Below are 21,615 nucleotides of genomic sequence, written 5' to 3'. Positions count from 1 at the left end.
AATGCCAAACTGATTGCCAACATCTCTTTAGTATGCTGGCCAGTTTCGATGAAGCGGAAGCAACAGCTTCTAAAACATTATTGTCTGTCTCATCTGAATGTTCTGTGATCTAAGTAATAAATCAAGGTCTTTGTACAGCTGCAAAAATGGGGCTTTCTCCTTGTGATGTTTCTGAGTCTATAGCTTGTTATCCCATATTACCATCACAGTACTGTCACAACATTTCCATTTTGTGGGCCTAGTCCAGAAGTAGCAGCCTATGAAAATGTATAATCAACCTGATCCATTCCGTTTCTCCACATGATACCATTCTGTTGATGCTATTTTGGTGGGTTTATGTCAATAGCTGCAAAATTCTGCCTCCATCGTCTCCCAGCCAATACACTAATTTTGCAATAGCCACCTTCAACTTATGATAGTAACTCTTTTCAGAAATCATTTCAATGAATTTTCACTATCCCATCCTTTAGTAACTCCACTAACAGTCTTTGTTATCCACTTCAAACTCTGAATAAAAGACAGGAGATGATATAGAGAAGACTGATGCATCAGTTGCTAATTATGCTGACAATCTTGGTCATGAAAGATTGTCAAAGAAGTTGACAGTTGAACTGAGAAGCTTGTGCTAAAATACCCACTGCTCCACATGTATTAGGGATGAAGGTGGTCCGCTCCTTAGCAACTGTTTCTTGCTTAAGAGTTGAAAACCACGGTTAGAAAATTGGCATCTAATATAGTACAACGTATTAGGAAAGGAAGAGCCCTTGAAGATCACAAAGGAAACTAACCATTAGTGCCTGGAATGTGAAATCCCTCTGACAGACTCATAACATGGCTGCTGATGAATTTGTGTCTGCATTGCTTTTATTAGTAATGACTAGCTACAAATACCAGTGATTAGAGCTGGCTGTGCTTATTCTGAATGGGCAAGATTTGAGTCAGAGTCAATCCAACTCACACTTTAATTTATCTGTCTAGAGAACAAGATTGATTTGCATCAGGTTCAAACCAGACAGCAAGCTACTTTTACTAATGGAAGTGTGTAAAGAAAGGATTTTGAACTCAAGTACAGCCAGGTGTCTGGAGCAAGCTGAAAAATACAAGGAGGCAAAGTTTATAAAGCTAAAATACTATTATAAGCTTGTCAAAAATCAAATGAACAAGCAAGAGATGCAGCAGCTCCTGGACAACAACGTAAAGTATAAAGCATGTCACTAAGCAATATTAAAAGTAGAAAAATATAAACTTGTATGAATCTATATGTTCTTATTGCTTGTATTTACAAAGACCAGAACAATCTTACCAAATCGTCACAAGCCAGTTAATCTCATGGTGACAGAGGCTCATATTCCTTTAATGAGATGACAAGTAACAACAATGACTTAAAGAAAAACATTTCTATGATGATCAATGATCAGAATACCAAGACTAATGAGAGTGACCTGGTCCTGTTTGAAAGGGAAAAAAAAATGAACAGCCACCCTTCATGGGATTCAACGGTTTCTGCCTGCGTACTGTACACCACATATGCACAAAATCCAAGTTGATAATGACTCTGGGACATCCCAAATGTCATTAATTAGGACATAATAGTATTTGTCCTGAGAGATATAGAGTGGGCTAACACAATCCTAAAGAATACTTTTTTTTTTCCCCCCTGGAACAGGTATCTCTGCTGCAGTCCAACTCTGCCCTCTGCAACATTTGTAGTGCAAAAGCCAGGCAAACATGTTTATGCTTGTGTTCAAAACAAGCTACTATTAGTCTGCTATTCCCTTTTCATTTGCTGCAACAGTTCTCGGGTTTAGCTAGAAGGGTTTAGCTAGAAATGAAACAGTATTAATAACATGACCATAGATTTGCAAAGACTCACCATGCTACAGTTACTATTTGCTGAAATGCATTTCTTGTCATCACACCACTGGCACCCGTTTGTATTGGCAGTACAGCTCGCACAGTCCGCGTATCGGTAACATCTGTCATCTGCAGCAGCTGTAATACAAATGAAAGTCAAAAAGAAACATCACACAGAAGGAGAATACCACCACATTTTAAACACTTGCTTAGAGCATTTTCTGTTACATCCTTCATTTGAACTCTAGCCATTCATAAAGGTTTAAGTTACTGTAGGAAATTAATTCTATTCAGTTAATAAGATTTACTCCTTTAAAAAATCCTTTAGTAACAACTATATTTGAAGGTTCATAAGTCTCATATCAACTAAAGGAATATTCACTGACTTGCAGCATACAAACTCTCTTAGCACAGTGCATAAATTAAGAGTACCAGAAAGTCTCTTAAACTATTCATTCTTCACTCCTTTAACACAGAAGAAAGATTTTCTTCAGAAGCAGGTTTCTGATAAAAATATTAGATTGCTATGCAAGAAGGCAATGGTAAAAGTAGTAAATAAAAAAATCTAAGATATTAGCAACACACAGACATTTTAAGTCTTTATAAATTAATTTATAAACCTAATAATGATTGGTAAGTTATAGTTCTACCCTTTCTCTACAAAAAATATTTAAGGAAGAGTTTCTTAAACTGTTAAATCCTTAATACAAGCTTTCAGGACTTGGACTAAAATTTATGCTATTTAAAACAGTTTGGGACACAAATGATTACTTCTGTTTAAAGGAGGCAAAAATTTGAAAAACTACCATGACCCAAAATAAGAGAATTCCTACCATCTCCCACACCGATTACTGCGTTTAACTCCTATGCGGTTTGGCTTCTTTACTCTGGGGATCACGCAAGTTTAAGAGATTCTCCTGCCAGGAAAGCCTTGCTATCTAAGAATTGATCTTTTGCAAACCCACTAAAATTTCTGGTTATCCTTTAATATTGACCCTGCTTATCCTTTAATATTGACCATCACCAGTTTCTCAGATGATACTCTCTACCAGGTAACAATTGAGCCAAGTGGCGTAAAAGAATATATAAAAAATTGGGTTTTGGCAGAATATTACCACCTGAAAGTGGAAGGATTTGGCAGCATTGAAGTGGCCCCACCCACACAACTTCCTCGGAACTCTACACACGTCATCTCTTGCAAGTTTAGTTGTAGTTTATTCCCACTGCAGCAGCTGTATTTTAGAAACTGCTCTAATTTTTCTATTTTCCTTCAGCCTGTGCATGCTTTGTTTTGTTTGTTTCTTTAAACACCTGTTGATATGATCAGCTTTTTATAAGATCCACTTTCATCTGTATTACTTTTGAATTTAGTGTCTCAAGATTTTTTTTTTTTAATCAAGAGCTGAAACTTTCTAGACTCTAGATCTCTAAATGTTACGAAAGTGTACAAAAGCAGTTCTTCAGAAACTTTATCTAGATAAACTTTTTGTTATATAATGCACCTTTTTTCTGAGTTTGCAACTTTATGTCCAGTTTGGAAACACAAAAAAGCTAACAGAAAAATAAACTGTCTTGAAGCATTGATTAATAGCAATGCTAATAATTTTTTAGCAAACAATAAGAGTAAACTGGCAGTTTAATTATATGGTAGTTTGCTCATGTAGCACACAGCCAAAGTTCGGTTAGCAATTTATATTGTGCTACAAGGAAAGATGCACAGAAAAAATAGCAGGTATATGTAGCAGGGATGCATAGTCTGTTCATATGAAGTGTAAGAACACTTCACAAGCAATTTATTTGTGACAAGCCCAAATACTTAGGAATAGGGTGCAACAGTTATTCATAACATTAAATTGCTGTTTCAAACAATATAGCTATCAATGCCGCACAGAAATTCACATGACAATCTTGAACCCATTTTGACATATTGCAGCAAAGGGCTTGTTTGCCTCAAGTTTGTTTCCAGCTGTGGCTGTACCATATTCTTCTATACAAATGCTCCTGCTTGATAGGTAATCTACTTGAAGTAGTGATACTTTCCCTCTCTCTTACTGGTACGTACAGATGTGAGAGTGCCATATGCCTGTAATCCCAGATATCACTTGCAGCACCCGTCTGTGCTCTGACTGCTGTTATGCTTTCTTAGAATCAGAAAAATATGAAGGCGCTTGTGTGCGTATCCGGAAACAGGAGAAGGTGGAGAAAGAGGAAAATTAATTCAGTTACAGTATTTCAAAGCTCACCCTTTTATAAATGTGTCAAACACACTGAGCCAAATGCAATCTAAAGTAATTTTATGCTTTAGCTCCACAATTAAGTAAATTCTTCTCTTTGAATCCTCTCGCATTTTTGTATCCCTTAGCACCTTAAACTTGTGGTCTTTTGCAACTACTTCCCTGTATTTAAAATCCAAAAAAATTCCAGAATTGAATGATTTTCAAAATCAATCCATAAATCTCTTGCATTGGGTATTCTCAGAGAGGAACAGTCTTAACAGTCCAATCACTAGTTCCACTTGGCTGGTGTTTTTTTGGAGGAGTGGGGCGGGGGGGGGGGGTGTTTCCCCCCTATCTCCTACATCGTATTGCAAATCTGACACTAAGACTAGAATTCGCTTACCTGTTTTCTTAGGACATTTTGCTCTAAGGATGTTATTAGCATGTCCAGATTCCCAGGATTCACAATGTTTCTTGTTCCACAGGCATCTTATCCCTGGACGAGCATTTTTACACAGTTCTTCATCTTTGAATGCTTCACAGTTTGGAGGCTTGTATACAAGGATGTCATTCAAAAGAACACTTGAAAAACCCCCGAATATATACATGGACCTATTAGGAAAAAGCAAGTAAATATAACTGTTATTGTAGCTACAGATATATTTTCCTGATTTCTTACCTGTCTTGATATATAATAAAAAAATAACGTATAATATTATAAAAAACAGTCTTCCCCTCTCTCTAATAAAGACTCTGTCAGTGGTTCCATTATAAAGATTGATAAGTTTTTCAATGTATTTCTCCATGGAAGTTTAGACTAACAAAAAAAATTACTCAAAGTGCACTGTACTATATGTATTAGTGAGTGACATATACCGAATGTCTGGAAAAAGGAAAGAGCAGCTATGGAGGAAAATACTCATTTTTGGAGTAAGATAACAAGAACAGAGTGTGAAATAATGGGCTGCAGGAAGTGAGAACATTCTCCTTCAAGTAGATTTCAAAGACAGTCAGTAATAATTGGCAGATGGGTATTTCTTTTTGGTAACGTTTCCGGTGCAGTAACTGCTGACATCAGAACCAGAAGACTAGACTTGGGATCTTACCCTTCTCATTTAAGATTAAGAACCACCTCAGGTAAAAGAAAATAATAAAGAACCTGTATATCTGTTGTACCATATACTCTTAAAACACAATTAATCATACAGTTACCAATAGCAGAAATCTTTGGAGACTATCTCATATTACACTTTTTTGTACATAAAACCCTACTAAAAATACCCTTAAGTTCTGAAACAAAAAAATAGGCATTTTCACCTTGAATCTAATTCATTAAAAGTAACATTTCTCAACGTATCAAACATAGATTAGATGTCTTAAAACACAAATCAGAACAAAAAACTACCATTTGCTGAATTCAACATTCCAAGCAATTTTCTCTTAATGAAGTAATCTGTTAATTGATTAATTTCAAGTTACAGCTTACTGCTATTTTTGTTAAAAAACAGTCAAACTCTATTTGTATTATTACTTATCACCTCCATTATTTCTGACCTATACAATATCCATATGTAGAGGATCTGTAAGTTGCCCACATATACTTAAATACTGAGTTTATTACCATGACGAATAATGTAGAAGAGGAACAATCAGTAGTACAATGATCTGTAGTACTGCAACTGTCAGATGTTAGGCCATTTGGCAACCAGCAATAGTAAAACAGACACAAGCAAACAGCAGAAATTTCTTTAAACTTGACTACAGTTTTCTACAACTTTTCCACTAAAAAGGAGACATTTGTCCTACAATTTTAACTTTGGGGGTTGGGGTGGAGGAAGCAGAGAGTTCAGCCACCAAATCCAGCAAACTCCAGATCCACTCTATCTCCAGTTTCTAGACGACGAAGCTTTACTGAGCTCCTCTACTCAACAAATGACATGAAAGTACGCTACATTTTCTAGAGGATAAGCAGTATACATAACATAGTCTAGATGCCGGCAGGCTTTTTTTCCTGCAAGTGGTTAATGATGATACCTGCATCAGAATCGTAAAAATCTTACTTTTTCCAAGCAAACATTAGTTACGTGGTTTTGATTTTATGACTGTAGAAGAACAAAGAATTATAGCATGCTGCAAAGAGAAAAAGATTTATCCTGTCACATCTAAGTGAGAATTATAGTTGGTACTGAATTTCAAATTCACTGTAGTTCACAATACTGAGGAAACACCTCAGCACACTAGAAGCTTCATATAAAATGCCATTGAACAGATTCCACAGCATGTCAGATTAATGATTAGCTGTACTGATTACCTGAGACAAGTAAAGCCCCTGATGAGCACTACTTTTCAAGTTAATAAATTACATCAGTTGTATGCCATTGAACCATACTTCACATAGGTATAATTTCTGCCACAGTTTTTTCATTCAGAAAAACAGCCAGGAAAATTTAAAAGACACTTCATTTACCCATTACTGACAACAGCAGTGTGACCAAATCTGTTGACATCTCGATGCAGATTAGGTTTTGGTAAAATCTTCCATTCATCACAAGCTGAAAGACAAAACAAAAGCATATGAAAACATATATAAAATAATTTGAAAAGTTTTCAGCAAAATATATGCAAAATGGATTTTATCAGCCACTCTTTTGTATTTTAAGTATCAAGTAATTTTATTGCCTGTTTACCCTCCTTTCCCAGAGGAATCAGTACAGGTAATCCCCGCTGTCTCCACTGTAGAAAGAGACCATTTATACCTCATGACCTTCAAATGTTCTTAACATGTTTTCATCACCTATTGGTCTCACAAATGCTGAAACAAAATTTGACTGATGTATTTAAAAGCATTCTTAATGTTAGTTTCTAGGTTTTTTTTAATCTGTTCTGCAAAATCAGCAGGATTTGAGAGACTTTTTTTTCCTGTTGTCACTAGCTGAAAGCTAAGCTGTTTTTTCCTACTCCTAATAATCTGCTTTATTCTGCTGTTTAAATATGTTATTCATTCGGACTTCATAGGGTCCTTCTGGAGTCTTTATTTGCAGTGATGTGCATTTATCAACATGTATCACAGATCAGTGATATACACACTATCAATCTTTAAACACACTCCATTAATGCCATTTTGTAATTTTTGGTCCTTCTTTCCATTTCTTTTTAAGTAGGCTTTGGATTTTTAGGTAGATCCCCCTTTTAAATGCATCACTGATGGATTTTCTGGAGAAAGGATTAATATGCATAAAGATTCTTCTACACTTCTAGAAATTTCAAGATTTAAGCACGCTGCAGTCACTAGTTCTGAGAAGCTGTATTTGCATTGCTCAAGAATAAATAAACAAGTACTGCTTTTAGATGCATTTGTTGAGTAGGTGCTCCAAGAACCTGTCAGAAACACCCAACTATCATAGCATTCATCAAGGCCAGAGGACACTCACAGAAGTGTCCCTTCATTATACAGTTCTCTGTCTTCACAGCCCATTTCAACACTCACAATGACAACCACTGCCATCATTGTCATCAAGTGATTAGTCATATTGCCCTAACATCACACACCCTCAAATTAGCCGAAGGATTTCAATTCATATGTATTTCATGGAACATCTGCAACAGTAAACTTACTTCTTTTCACAAGCGCTTTAAGACAAACTACCACTCCTCCAGCTGTGCAACCCATATCATTATCATCTTACTTTTGGTATCTTGATTTAAGTATGCTACTAATTACTTTCCTTTCACCAAGTATTTGAGATTAATGTTGTATCAGTATCTTCACCTCCAATTAACTATTCAAGCATATTTCATTTAGTACTGTTGTAGGAGCATTTAGAAATGTGGTTTTGGTGCGACTTCATTTTTCTGTCCTGACTTGGATTTTAGTTCTTTAGAACAATTAGTCCTTTCTTCATTATTTCCTACCGGAACTTTACTGACTTCAAATATTCAAATCCCACAGCAATAGAAATAGGGAGCACCTAGAGACTGAAACTTCAAGAAAATCCCTTTAAAACAGAGCAAAGAAAGTACTTTTCTACAGAGCAGACAAAGCATTTTGGGAATTTGTCACCATAACAGGTTTTGGAGACAGGTAGAGTAAACTTTCAGGAAAACTTTCATATCAGACAGAGGGTTACAGTCTTCTCATTTAAAAAAAAAATCTGCTGTACACACAAAGTTAAGGATTAAATCCAAAGTTGAAAGAAATTAAAGCAAGAGAAACCTCTCCAATTTAATCCAAAGAGAAGTGTGGCTTTATTTTTATATATATACACACACACATATATATATATTTAGGTCTTTGATAATTATATTGTCCTTTCAGCTATTCTCAGTAAAAACTTCCTTGCATTTTGCCTTAACATGGTTTGAAATCAGAACAACAAGATGACACTTTTTCTTTTAAACCAGTGGCAAAGCTGTCAATTTGGACACTAAGACACACAAAAAAGACTTATTTGTTCAGCATACTCTCCATAACATACAGAAGTGGATAGAGTACATGCCTGTAGAAGCTGCAGAGTCAGAGTTAGTACCACAAAGAAGCAGAAGTTTCCTATAGAGATCAACAGTCAGAAAAGGTCACTGGCATACAGCAAGACTGTGGGGAACACATTTGAAACTTAACTGTTTCCAGGGTCTTAATGCAATTATTACACAGGCTGACTTTTACCTAATACTACTGAATTTATTTACCTGTAAAATTCCAATGATAGCCACATCTAAATAAGGCATACTTACTTAAGTTTAAAATTTGGAATAATTTCTGCAAGTTATACATATGATTAAAAAATAAAGGAATACCACCATCAGACCCCATATTTCAAGGAAGTCTGCTTAAGGTTAAAAAATAAAAAAAACAAAAAGAAACCCGAATACCCCTCCTCTCTCCTTCCCCAGCTTAGAACAACAAAAATGAGTATTAGGAAATCCAAGAGGGACAAATTGTCCTCCAGGGTGGTGTCATACAGAACCTAAGTCACTCTAACCGCTGGCTACGCTGGTCCTGTTCTCGTTCCCACTGTCAGAACAGTTCATCTCCGCTAGTGCTGCTGTTCTGGCACTTCTAATGCAGAAAATTACTCACAGCAGCACTTTATCCAGTTAGCGTCCTGTTAGCACACCATGCTGAAACAGCTCAGTGCACGGTCACACAAGGGTGGACTCGGCACATGAGAGGGGGAGGACAGCACGGCTACGGGCAAAACTGCAGTAATATGTGGCTAGATTGACTTCGGCTTCCACAGAATCACAGCCTGAGCCCATAAAGAGAGTCAGAGTGAGACTGTGGCTGTGATAGATAAATCAATTAAATCTTTTTATAAATTGGAAACAGAAACTAAAAGCACATTATTACCAGAGTAACACAGATGTTCCAAACAGCAATAATTTCAACATCAGATGGTGGACTCGGAATGAATTTAGTAGATTGAAGAAAAAGAAAGTTTACTACGTTTAATGTGCCATCTTACAGGACCAATGCATCCCCAAAATCTCGCCTCTTTCTCAACCTCTACCTTCTGTCACTATCATTGCTAACATTATATTATCATAAAATTATGGTATTATTAATATCCTTTATCTCTCACAACTGTTCTTTTTTTATTTTCTCTACTTAAATAGAATGCTGAAAGCACATACATGCCACAGAGATGCTGTTCTTGAAACAGTTTCAACAGAAGAGAGCACAGTACTAGGGCACCAATTAATTACTTATGATCACAAGCTTCAGATGAAGGTAGGAGTAGCATTAAATATAAAAGTTGCGTATTCCCCATATCATAGCATAACGCTGGCATTTGATGCCTCCATGGTGTTCGAATTATGTAAGAAATTTGGACTAAGAGCAATATTATTTATTGGAAATAAGTGATCAACAATAATGAATTCAATTTTTCTTTCAAGAAAATATTTCCATTTTAAAAGCTATAAAAAGCAAACATTTTAACACTACAACTGACCAGCAAAATCTTGCCGTTATACTATAAAATCAAGTGCTTGCTGCTGTAAGTCATCGCACGTTAACAGGAATGGCATGTTTGAGCTCATATGCCTTTGATAGTAAAGGAAACAATTTAAAAAAAAAGCACGCTAAATTTTCATCTGATCTTGGAAAGTGTTGCACATTATTTTTTGTATTTTTACAAACATATATACAAATATATAATGTTTCCTGTACTTAGAAATTTATTTAAGTGGGATTTAGTGCCAAAAGAAAACCATAAAACCATAATAAAGGCCAGTTTTGAGATAAGAAACCCTTGAGGGCTGGAGATATAATAATTCCTTTCTTGCTGATGGTATTTGTCAAACTGGCAGGTCTTTTCAATAGAGTACAAGAAAAAAAGGGGGAGGGAAGCTCGTTACAAATTGCCTTCCCTCTTATCTCCTCCTAGCCTTCTCAATGACTACTGAACACTGAATAGAGCATTGTGCAAGAATAATACTTTTGCTCAGCTTTAAATTCCTGATCTGAGTTTCTCTGTACAGATTGGTTAATACAAAATACAGATAGTTAACCAACTGATTGTTGGTGAGTTTTGGTAAAGAATCAAATAGAATTCATCCCTCCCCATCATCTTCAAACTTCTTTTGAACATTTCAAAGCACTCAAATTTCCAGACTGACTGTACAGTTCCAAGAAGAAAGTGACAAATAGCAAACGCAGTATGAGTTTCAACATTGTTTATTGCTAATAGAGCCTTCTGTGTGTTGTATTTGTTGTATTAAGTCTAATACGGATGGTAAGCTCTATGGAGTAAAGAATAAAATACTTTCCTCTGTAAGATGTCATGCACTCTTAATGTATTATACAGATAGTAAGTGGAAGATCTGGTATTGGTTGTATTTACCATTGTCTCTGTATGTATCTGGGTATAATATATTGCACATGGAAGTCTATACTGCTTTTAATAGAAACACACATGGAAGTCTATACTGCTTTTAATAGAAACAGTTACTAAGCAGATGAAGGAGTGATACTGTTCATTCCAAACTGATTAGCAGAATTTTTAGTCACTGAAAAGTACAAGGAGGAATACAGGGGCTGTTCTTCCTATTAGTAAGGCTTCAACTTCAAGAAAAAGTTCTACCGCATTATATCATTATAAGAAAAAGATTCACACTCCTCCCTAGCGTAGATTAAATCGTTACCAGATGATACAGAAGTGGCTCTGAAAGCGAATTCACCAGCCATACAAATTACTTGCATGATGAAACACACCACAGAAATGCACCATATTTGAGGTGATCCAGCTGATGCTGGCAGAAAAATACCCTGAATGAACTTGGGACGGGGTAGTGCTCTCCAGGGTCCACACCCTGACAGCACAGGCCTCGCCACCCTATACTTTGTCCAGTCACCTATATCCTTCTCATCTACATCCTACTGGCAATATTGCATTACTGGTATCAGAGAAGACGACCAAGACATTTTATTGGGAAGTTCTCAATGTTGCAACAGTAAGGACATTTTCACAGAGCCTGACCTGAGAAGGGAATCCCAGCTGTCTATGAGGGACATCAAGACACAGAGAAGGAGTCCCTGAGAATTCACTGCCACACAATTAAGGCTCCATTGCTCAGATCACTAAAAATACAACCAGTTACAGCAATACAAAGGTACGATAACAGCATATACAGTAGGGTAAGAGGAATATGCTATACCAGTATAATACATTCATACATTACTAGAATGTATCCCATGAAAGTATCCATGATTTTACAGACAAAAAAAGACCACATTTCTAATCAACATAGTCACATCACTAAAATACTCCCATATAGATTTGCTTTAATATATTTAACTAAGATTAGATTTACCAAAATTTGACTGAAGGAAAAACAGGGGAAATAGAGCATCTTAGCTCTATCCTGTTTGTCCTGCAAGTCTTTCTATGAGTGACTTTTGCTCTTCAGACATACAGCTGAACATACCATTAAAAACCTGTTTAGGAGTGGAGGGCAGTGTAAAGTTTGCACTTACCATTCACATGTGATTTTGAACAATGTATTAATTAAACATTAGGGCAGAACTGGGGCAGATGCAAGTTAATGTCACTAAATTCATATCTAAATTAATAAAGCAGTTTTGAAAATTATACAAGTTGAGCATCCAACTATCTCCAGTTCAAATTTTGATTTATGATAACCTAAGAGAACTGCACATCTACAAGCTGTTTTTAAAGGTGATTACTCACCCGTTTCTTAATCTGATTTATTAAATGTATTATGGATGTCTCATTTAATTACTTAACAACTGAAAATACTATGAGAATGACCCTGAAAAACTTGACAACACACTCCCAAAACTACAAAATTTTGTAAAGAATATAGGAGAACACCAAGGAAATGAAATATTCCCTTTGCAGACTGAACAGAAGCACCATGCCCAGTGAGAACTTTCAGGTGGCATTGTCTTCTGAGGAGATGCTCTCATTGTTTCTTTTAAAGACCAGAAAGGGTTCATACTTCCAAAATATGAAAAAAGGAAAAAGACTTATTTTATATAGTTTAAGAGTAGTTAGAGTAATGATCTGAGATGTAGGAGAAACAGGTTCATTTCCTACCCAATGGAATTTAATTTTACAGCTTTGATCTCTGAGAAAAGGGCCCTAACTGTTCAAGCTAGGTAACTCTTCACTACTCCAAATTAATGCTGTTCCACTGAACAGAAAAAAAAATATTGTTAGAAATAGCAAGCAAAAGTTGTTAGAACAGTCTCTAAAAAAGGGTCAGTGTACCATACTTCACTTCCAGGATCGTATTTATACTTTTTCACTGGCAGGCAGGTCAAGTGACAACCTCTTAGCGCATTTGGAGCTATGCTTTAAGGAAAGTTACACGAAACTACATACTTTATGTTTACATTATCAAATCATCTCTCAGGTTCAAAGTATTTCAACAGATTTCCAATGGCAATATATTGATTCTGCTCAATCACACTCTCTGTAACACCTGCAGTGCAGCCTTACGCACTGCGTAGAATCCAATGTCAGATTATGCTTGTATGCTCTCTTTACATATTCCAACAACTACTTAGTTAGTTTTACTCTGGTAAAAGAAGAAATCTTGATTCACAAAGTATAGACACACATTATACTTCTGTCTGGGTCTCTTGTTTTATGACTCTGGTCAACTAAACACCATAAACAACCAAAGCACCATGAAAGTTATGTACAAACAAAAAACTTTTTTTCCAATTCATTCCACACTGCGTAAATATTTTTCTTTATTCAGATAATAAAAATCTCCTTACTCTCAGGAAAACATAAAGGCAAACATGTTTGAAACAGCACGAATTGAATTTAAATTATAGATCTAACAACTAGAGCAGAGTCTATATACATAACGGTGACTCCCCAAGTGATATTAAAAAAACAACAACCTTGAGCTTTACTATTAAATGAAGCAATTAGTGCATTATATTATTATGGTTTTGCTTTTCTAATAGTACAGTGATGCAGAGGTAATTGCTACTACAGACCGCACCAGAATTATGTTTATGACTTAAGTGCTCAGAAACGCATAAAACTTAATCTATCCCAGCCACTGCTTTACATTTTCATTGTGATGGCACATTGATAATCCATTTGTAACTCTAGAAGGAGGGAGAATTGAAAAAATAGATAGTTTTGCATAGGGAAAAAAAAATTTCACAGTCATTTAACTCACTCATTTTGTTGATGACAAAGACTAGAGGTGAAACAACTTATTTTACAAGCAAACAATTTATGAATAAACAATTTTATTACAAAATACAAACAGTGTGTTTGATTACAAGCGAAATGAAAGTTAATCTCGTGAGATAATCTTGAAATTTTTTTCCAAACAGAAAAAAGTTTTTAAGCTTTGTTTGAATACCCTAAAAGAAACTTCATATTTCACATGCAATATTGTCTTTCACAAGCAATTGAATTTGCATATTATTTAATCCATAATAGTAAACTGAAATCCAGACAGTAACAAGACTTCGGAAATAAACATTGCAGAGTATATTATTAACTTAAATATATGGGTTATTGCACTTCTCCCATAGATACAGACAATGCTGAAATAGAACTATCACTAGGAGAGACCATGCAAGCAGCTGCCATGTTCCAGTAATTTCAGGTTTTGCCTTTTATAGAGGTTGCCTGTCAGCCATTCTGTATACATTTCTAGGGTATCCAAATACCTTAGCAATTGGCATACGTGAAACAAAAGGACAGAGACTGAATACTTCATACACTGAAACTACAGGAACTGCCTTAGGCATACAGAAATATATTTACTAACATTACCATTTGGCTGGGAACTAAAATCAATATCCTTACTCATACAAAAAGCATTTTTTTATCTTCTTTATTTTTTTATTAAACACTAGTCTCAGTAGTTAGAATCTCTGTTTTAAATTCTGATTCTGTATGTCCAATTAATCTATTTTTGTCTGCAAATTTTGCATCTGAATACTCATGAAATATAATCTAAATTACTTTCCTAAGCTCTGATTGGAATAGAAATGCAAGAGTTTTAAGCACAGGGAACTCCTGTGTCGTGGTTTTACAATTAAAAAGAAAATGGGCTCTTATTAGTCCCAAACTAATAATTCAAAAATCTATCCTAAAGTTTTAGAGTACAGCTTTGAAATTTTTTATCTGCAGTTGGGCTGAAAAGTTCTCCAACATGCATGCATGCGCATTTGTGTGTGTATATATATATATATATAAAAAAGTATTTAATACATATATGTAAATAAATACATAGTGTGGTTGTTGGTTTTTTTTATTTTTTAGCAGTTGTTCATCAGGTTCCCCAGGCTGAAAATTGAGCTCTCCTTCAGAAAATTAAAACCCACATGGACATGGCCTTCCAACCACCCATCTGCACATTTAGAGAGAGAAGCTTTCCAGTAATGTTAATGTCATACAAATTACAAATCAGATTTATACAATACATTTATCAGCACTGTAATATTAATTATAGGGCAACATAAGGAAGAAAGACACATGATGTGTTTTTTAAACCTTCATACCAGATACAAAGATTGAGAATAAAAGTGAAGAAACAGAGCTGTAATGTTGCACCCCTCTTTTCTTCCCAAGCCTAGAGGAGAGAACTGAGTGAGGTAGGATTCTCGTTCCAAATCTGGCTACCAGATATAATCTTGTTCCAAAAAGCTGGTTGTTCATACAGCCCAGAAGATCGAGCGGGACTGAATATTCACAGTGTAACTTCTGGTATTTTTTGGGCCAATATCACAGAGTTCTATTTTCTCTGGGAGGGCTTTCCATGATTGTTGCAATATCAGAAGGCCAATAGCAGCAAGAAGAATCCATAATAGTGTTTAGCTCATTTCGATTACACTGGAGCCCACTTGATAGCTGATTCGAGTACGCTATTTTTGCTCAAATTCATGAAAATGTATGTATAAAGCATATCATCAAATTTTCCTAACTTGCACCAAATAATCCTTAGTCATGGCCAAAGAATGAGATGTCTTCATGACGTCATTTCATTTTGTTTATAAATGTTTAAAAAATTAAGAACTACTTTGCATGGAGTGTTATTTATTTCACTACTCTTATCCTTCCACAGAATTCAGCCCAGTTATTGAGATGTGTACTCACTAGACTAACTTCTGCAAAACAATAATACTTTGTTTGGAGAAGGAGTTGGACTAGAACTTTGTACAGTAGACAGATCACCATGGTTTCTCTCTGAAGTGTATTCTATTCCTTATACAATGTACATAATTAAATTAATCAAGTATTCAGAAAAAACTCCCCAGCACACTAGCCTGATTGAACCACTCTACCACTATGTAGGCAGAAAACACAGTGGTGAACTTGAGGCTAACAGTAACCTACTTGTGTGATTTTGTTCCTGAAGAAAAAAAAAGCAGACTGAACTAATGTCAAACTTTGTACCAAGAAGAAAACATAAGCAAAACATCAATACTGATGCTTATCATGCTTCCTCTCTAGTTCTATTACACATTTATTTAAACTAATCTCTGCAGGATCTAAGCACTTTAAAGTAAGTGGCGATTATCTGCTTGCTTTCTACCATGCCTCAGTCTCCCAAAGGTATGCAATTTTTATATATTACAAAACAGTGCTAAGAAATTGGGAGAACTTGGGGTACAGGTCCTAATACACAGTTTCTCAATCACACAGCAAAGACTGAAGAACAAGATAATATCTTATTTTGAAAGATAAATCCCTATTAATTAATTACAAGTATGCAGCCAGTTTTTCAGACACGCACATCCCACTTTGTATTAACTGTCATTATTATGTACTATGACTATACACAAACTGTCCTTTACATATGTAACTCCCTGATTTCCAAAGAGCTGTCATGGAGCACAGATTTTCACAAGCAGTACATATATATTTTTTCTATATACACCTATTCAAATTCCTCTTCTAAATGAGAAAACTGCTACAAGTATCTTTCAGAACACTATAATGGAAGAACTGAATAAACATCCTAGGTTTAACACTGACATTTCATCTGTAATACGCAGGATCTCACCGGTTGAGGCCCTTCAGCTTCTTTTTACGTACTAAACAGGTAGCTATGGCACTCCAGTGCCTGAATTGAGCTCTTGGCTCACGACACTTACATTTAACTGTCTAAAACTTATGCATACAAAGTTCAGTACCTAGAGAGCAATAACTGATTCCAGAAAAGAAGGAAGAAAGAGCAACTCTGTCCTAAGCTTGGTAAAGTTAATTGCTCTCTGGAGATACTCATCTCCCTCCACTGACTAGAGGAGGACTCTGGATTACCAGGTTGTATTAAAAACCAACCTTTTAGACTGCTAAACATAACTGAGATGAATCCCCCCAAATAGTTATTTCACATTAATATAAAAAACAGTAAGAGTTTTCATGGATAATAAAAAGCTGAAGCAAGCTATGCATAAGACTATGTCAAATAAAATACGAGATATAATCAAAAGTACTCTATAGCCCAACTTGAACATAAATAGTACAGGCTCTATCTCCAGGATTCAGCTGGTTTCCAGACAGCATCCGTTTTTTACAAGACAGAGCATAACACTCTATCACTTGCAAAGTATCTAGGAAACGTGATACTGATAGCATCGTATATTTTTTCTTCCAAGCATTGTTCAAAAACTCATGATACAAAGTAAATAAAATTCTGAAATATACCCGTTCCATAATTATTTAATTTTTAGTAAAATAAGTATTTACTGTTTTCTGGAAAAGTATGTCTTTATCTAATGTGTGCTGCGAGATTGTGTTTTTAATTTGGTGAAATGAATAACACAGAAGATTAAGTCTGAATCAAATCAATCTTTATAGATTTAATTTTTTTTTAAAGAGTAATTACTACATCCGTTTCTTTTGTACTTCATCAGTTTGATAACACATGGAGAATGTGACTCACAAGAAAATATGAATACTGTATTAAATATTGTAATAAACTAGAAAAACTAAAATATTGTTCCACTTTAAAAACAAAGAAAAAAACCCAGCATACAACATTTTCATGAAGTAGGATAAAACACTCCTGGTGCATGGAAGTCAGAAAGTTACACTTATTCAGATCCTGGGACTCATACTATTGATTCTCAAGTTCACATTCTACAAATAAATGTAGACCAATAAGTAGTATTATCCTCTAAAATGAGGAGGGATCTCTGTTTCATTAAAAATTAAAACCAGATATAAACTGAACTGAGAACAAAATCAATAGCTCACACCATCAGATGCCTACAAGAAGCTACAGAATATGCAATACAGGGATACAGTCAAAAAAATTCAACTGTTCCGAAAAGGCTTTATTTGCACACTCGGTGAAACTGGCAGGAAATAACACATACATGTTCCATGTACTTAATTTACTGATTATTTTCGTATAAAAGCAACCACATTGAGCTGATATCTATACAGAAAGCCATAAAGAGACATCAACTAGTCCTATAAAAAGGATCATGTCTCACCCTCTTCTACCACTGTAGTCAGCTGATAAACGCTTGCCAAAAATAGATCCAGGCACTATCCACAGGCTATTCTCAACAGGATCACGCCTGAGTCCATTTCCCAGACTGCTCTGACACATTTCCCAGTTTTTAGCTCCCAGGACAAGTGGCTGTGCTGTTTGGCCCAAATACAACCTGTCTGTTTACATCTGCAGCCTATGCATAAAATATGGACATGAACATTAGGGAAGAGAAAAAACTATTTATGGTAAGAACAGCAGTGGCAATAAACAAGACAGGAAACAGATTATGGACTCATTAAATTCCCTTAGATTTACAGCCTCCACAATACTATAGGGAGGCTTTTCCATAACTGTGCAGCTCTAATAGTTGGAACCATTCTACAGACCGAAAGCTTACACCCATCTAGTCTTGTCTCGAGACTGTCTTTTACCTTAAACAGTTTTCCTCCAAAGTGTATTCTTATCACATATTTATAAACAACAATCTTTTCTGCTCTCAGACACTGTCTTGCAAAATGAAATCTACCACATCCTTTTATTATCTCCTAAAGGCTCCTCATGCTTTAGGCAGCCTTAATGCCGCTTGCCATGCAGAGCCCTGTTTGAGTTTGTCTTTCTTAAATGCGTGCTGCCGAAATTCTACAAAAATATCCAGGGCCTTGAGAATGGCACTGATGCTTCTTTCTTCTTTTCATTAGGACTGCATAGGCCACTTTCACAGCCACATGCCACTCCTGACTCGGACACACAAGCCACTGCTATTTCCTTCAGTTTGTAGGAGAAAATTCTTATCATTTCCCAAGTGTATGACTTGCACCTTGTTCCATTAAACACTATCTCATGTTGACTGTCATTTCCAATCATCTCATTCTCCCTGAATGACAGCCCAGCCTCCTCCTAACCAGTTCTCAGCAAAGTTTTGTGGGGTTCTTTTGTTACTATTCACTTCTACTTTTGAACTTGGGTAACTGGGAGTAAATTCTGTATTTTGACATTTGTACCGCATACTAGCAGGCTTTGGTGCTTCAGAAGTAAGCTTTTTTTTTAGCACCGTCCTCCTAAGATTATCTTCTGTCCCATGAAACTAAGGACAAATAGCTTAGCCATTTTCATTGCGCTGTTGTCCATGGAAACATAATGATGCAAAAGTACTCCATAGTCTATTACTGTCCTGATTCATTTAATGTAGTTATCCCATTAGTCTACACAAAGGAGTATCCTCCAGAATTTTCCTCCCAGTCGGCAAGACTGCTCAGGCTAGACTGTGGGTGGGGTATTGCTCCACGTGAAACAGATGTTATACCGAGGCAGTTATCCTGATCAAGTAATGTATTTCAGTCTCAAAGACAGGAATCTTTTAATTAATACTCTGATCTGAAATGCATAGGAAGAGGCAGGAGGGGAAGAGAGCAACTTGTCAGAGGAAGATACCCAGCAAAATCCACACATCTCAGTTATCAGCTCCAACCTGCGTCTGTTCAACTGCAACCAGCTATCTACCACAATCAGTCTCCCAAGAGGCTGTCTCTCTACACTCTGCTTCTTGCGGTGTGGACTTCCTTTGTTTCCAGATTCCTCTCCAGTTTGTGGCAGCTCCAGCTTTCCTAGTTTCCTGAGCATCACCACCTGACTACCCCTGCCTCGCCTTTCAGACTGTTGCCTACCTTGGCTTCTCCACTCCCTGATTTTCAATGCAGACCCATTGTGGTGCCTTGATATAAGCACTGAGCAGTGCATTTTCCAAACTGCCACCAATTCCAAACCTTTTAAGGAACTCTCAAGTGTTACTTGTGGAGAAATGTTTTTGTTTCAGTTTTGAGGGGTTTTGGTTGTCTTTTTTTTTTTTAAATTCCAGCATCAATATTTTATTAGTACTATGTAGATATTCAACGGGGGGGGGAATAAAAAAAAAAATAAATGAACATTTGGAGGTAATAACCACTAAGGTCTCTGTTCAAACACTTTCATAACGCCAAAATGCACCAATTCTTGCAATTCATTTCGCAACATATCCGTTATTTGTATTATAAGACAGTATTAGGCACATTTTTAAAAACTGATCATTTCAGCTACTCTGCTTTGTCCCACAAACCAAAAACTTAAGACTATTATGGAACAAAAGCCTGTTTTTAATTTTATGACATAATTTATAAATAACTTGAAAGTGCTTGGGATCAAGACTTTAAAGGATCACATTAGCTGGACTTGAGAAAGCAACGCTGCTATTTAAAACTCCAATGAGAAAAATACAACACAATACCTACCTATATCATATGCAAGAAAGTCAGCAGAAAAGCACTTTGCACCATTACTCAGGGAAGTATCATTGTGAGTGTTGCCACCAAAAATAAGCATAGCTCCATTGATTAAGACAGCTGAATGAAGATATCTTGCAAAACCACTCTCTTTCAAAATAGTCCTGCAAAACATAAAAATAAATTAATACATACTAACACTTAGAAAAACTATATATACACATCAAGGATATTTATAGATGAAAACAATATAAAATACAAGAAAAACACTGAATAGAACTATTACTCAGTAAGTATGATGAAATGTATACTGATTGGTTTTAAGATTATGAATTTTCTCATGTTAAAACAAATATATTTAGCATACATTTAAAATGTCATGCTTTTTTTTTAATTAAAAATCCAGTTTGTCAAATAACGTATCAAAGTAAATTATATCATGTTTACATTCTTCAGAAGTGAATAATGATATGGTAAACTTTACTTAAAACTGAATGAAAACCCATTCATATTATTAATCCCTATTCTTATATATTCTTAGCCACGTTGGTTTTTTGCCAAAGAAACGCAATAAAGAATTCTTTAAAAGGCTAAAAGAATGTTTAGACCATCCTAAGTACTGGAAAAGGAGAAACTATTTTTTTTATTATTATTAATTGAACACTCAGGCCTGGAAAACAAATGGTAGAAGTCATTCTAGTTATGATGAAAAGCACTTGCACTGCTTCATAAATATATTCAGGCTGGCAGACTCAAACATACAGAATTTCAGTACCAAAAAAAAAAGTCCATGCACATTGAGTCTTTGATGTCAGACACAGACAGACATTTTAGCCTGTGTCTGTGCAGTCTGCTTTGTGCCAGAGCAACAACATGGGCCCAACAGTAGCCAAGAGCTATCAATACTATGGTTTTAAAGTGGCAGGTGGGGGGCTAGTAGAGAGAACAGAATACAAACTTGATTCAATCACAGCAAATAAATCTTACCAAGGGAGAGAGTAACCATTTGTGGGTTTTGCCGGCTTGAATTAGTTAAGTAGACCAGCTGTAGACATGTTTGTGAAGAGCTGATTATATCCCCAGCACAGAATATTATTTACATTCCCCTAATAACCTTTTATTTGTCTTAGTAATCTAACAGTTTTCAAGTTTAGACTCTCACTTTCACTTGGTGTTACTGCATGCTGCTCACACCTACAATTAAACTGTTTAGTCATTAGTTTCCTGTAACAAATGTACTGCCTTGACAATCTTTCCTTCTGAGTGAATAATACTGTCTCTCTTGAATCCCACTGATAACATTCGTTCAATATTTTTACATCATCATGGGGTTTGGGGGAGAG

At 35.7% G+C, this 21,615-nt stretch overlaps 1 protein-coding gene across 1 annotated transcript in view; it reads right to left on the bottom strand.

Annotated features, from left to right (window-relative positions):
* ATRNL1 (attractin like 1) overlaps nucleotides 1-21,615 on the bottom strand; it is a 528,296-nt gene that overhangs the window by 416,960 nt on the left and 89,721 nt on the right. Inside the window, exons 10-13 of the mRNA XM_059821151.1 lie at nucleotides 20,282-20,436; nucleotides 6,538-6,622; nucleotides 4,474-4,682; nucleotides 1,874-1,992 (exon numbers count right to left, since the gene is read on the bottom strand). Coding sequence (XP_059677134.1) covers nucleotides 1,874-1,992; nucleotides 4,474-4,682; nucleotides 6,538-6,622; nucleotides 20,282-20,436 — 568 coding nt within the window. The remainder of the gene's footprint in view (nucleotides 1-1,873; nucleotides 1,993-4,473; nucleotides 4,683-6,537; nucleotides 6,623-20,281; nucleotides 20,437-21,615) is intronic.

The sequence above is a fragment of the Gavia stellata genome, chromosome 9 (genome assembly GCF_030936135.1).
Source record: "Gavia stellata isolate bGavSte3 chromosome 9, bGavSte3.hap2, whole genome shotgun sequence".
Lineage (NCBI taxonomy): Eukaryota > Metazoa > Chordata > Aves > Gaviiformes > Gaviidae > Gavia > Gavia stellata.
Note: the sequence above shows the minus strand (reverse complement) of the source record. Positions and strands in the feature narration are given on the sequence as shown.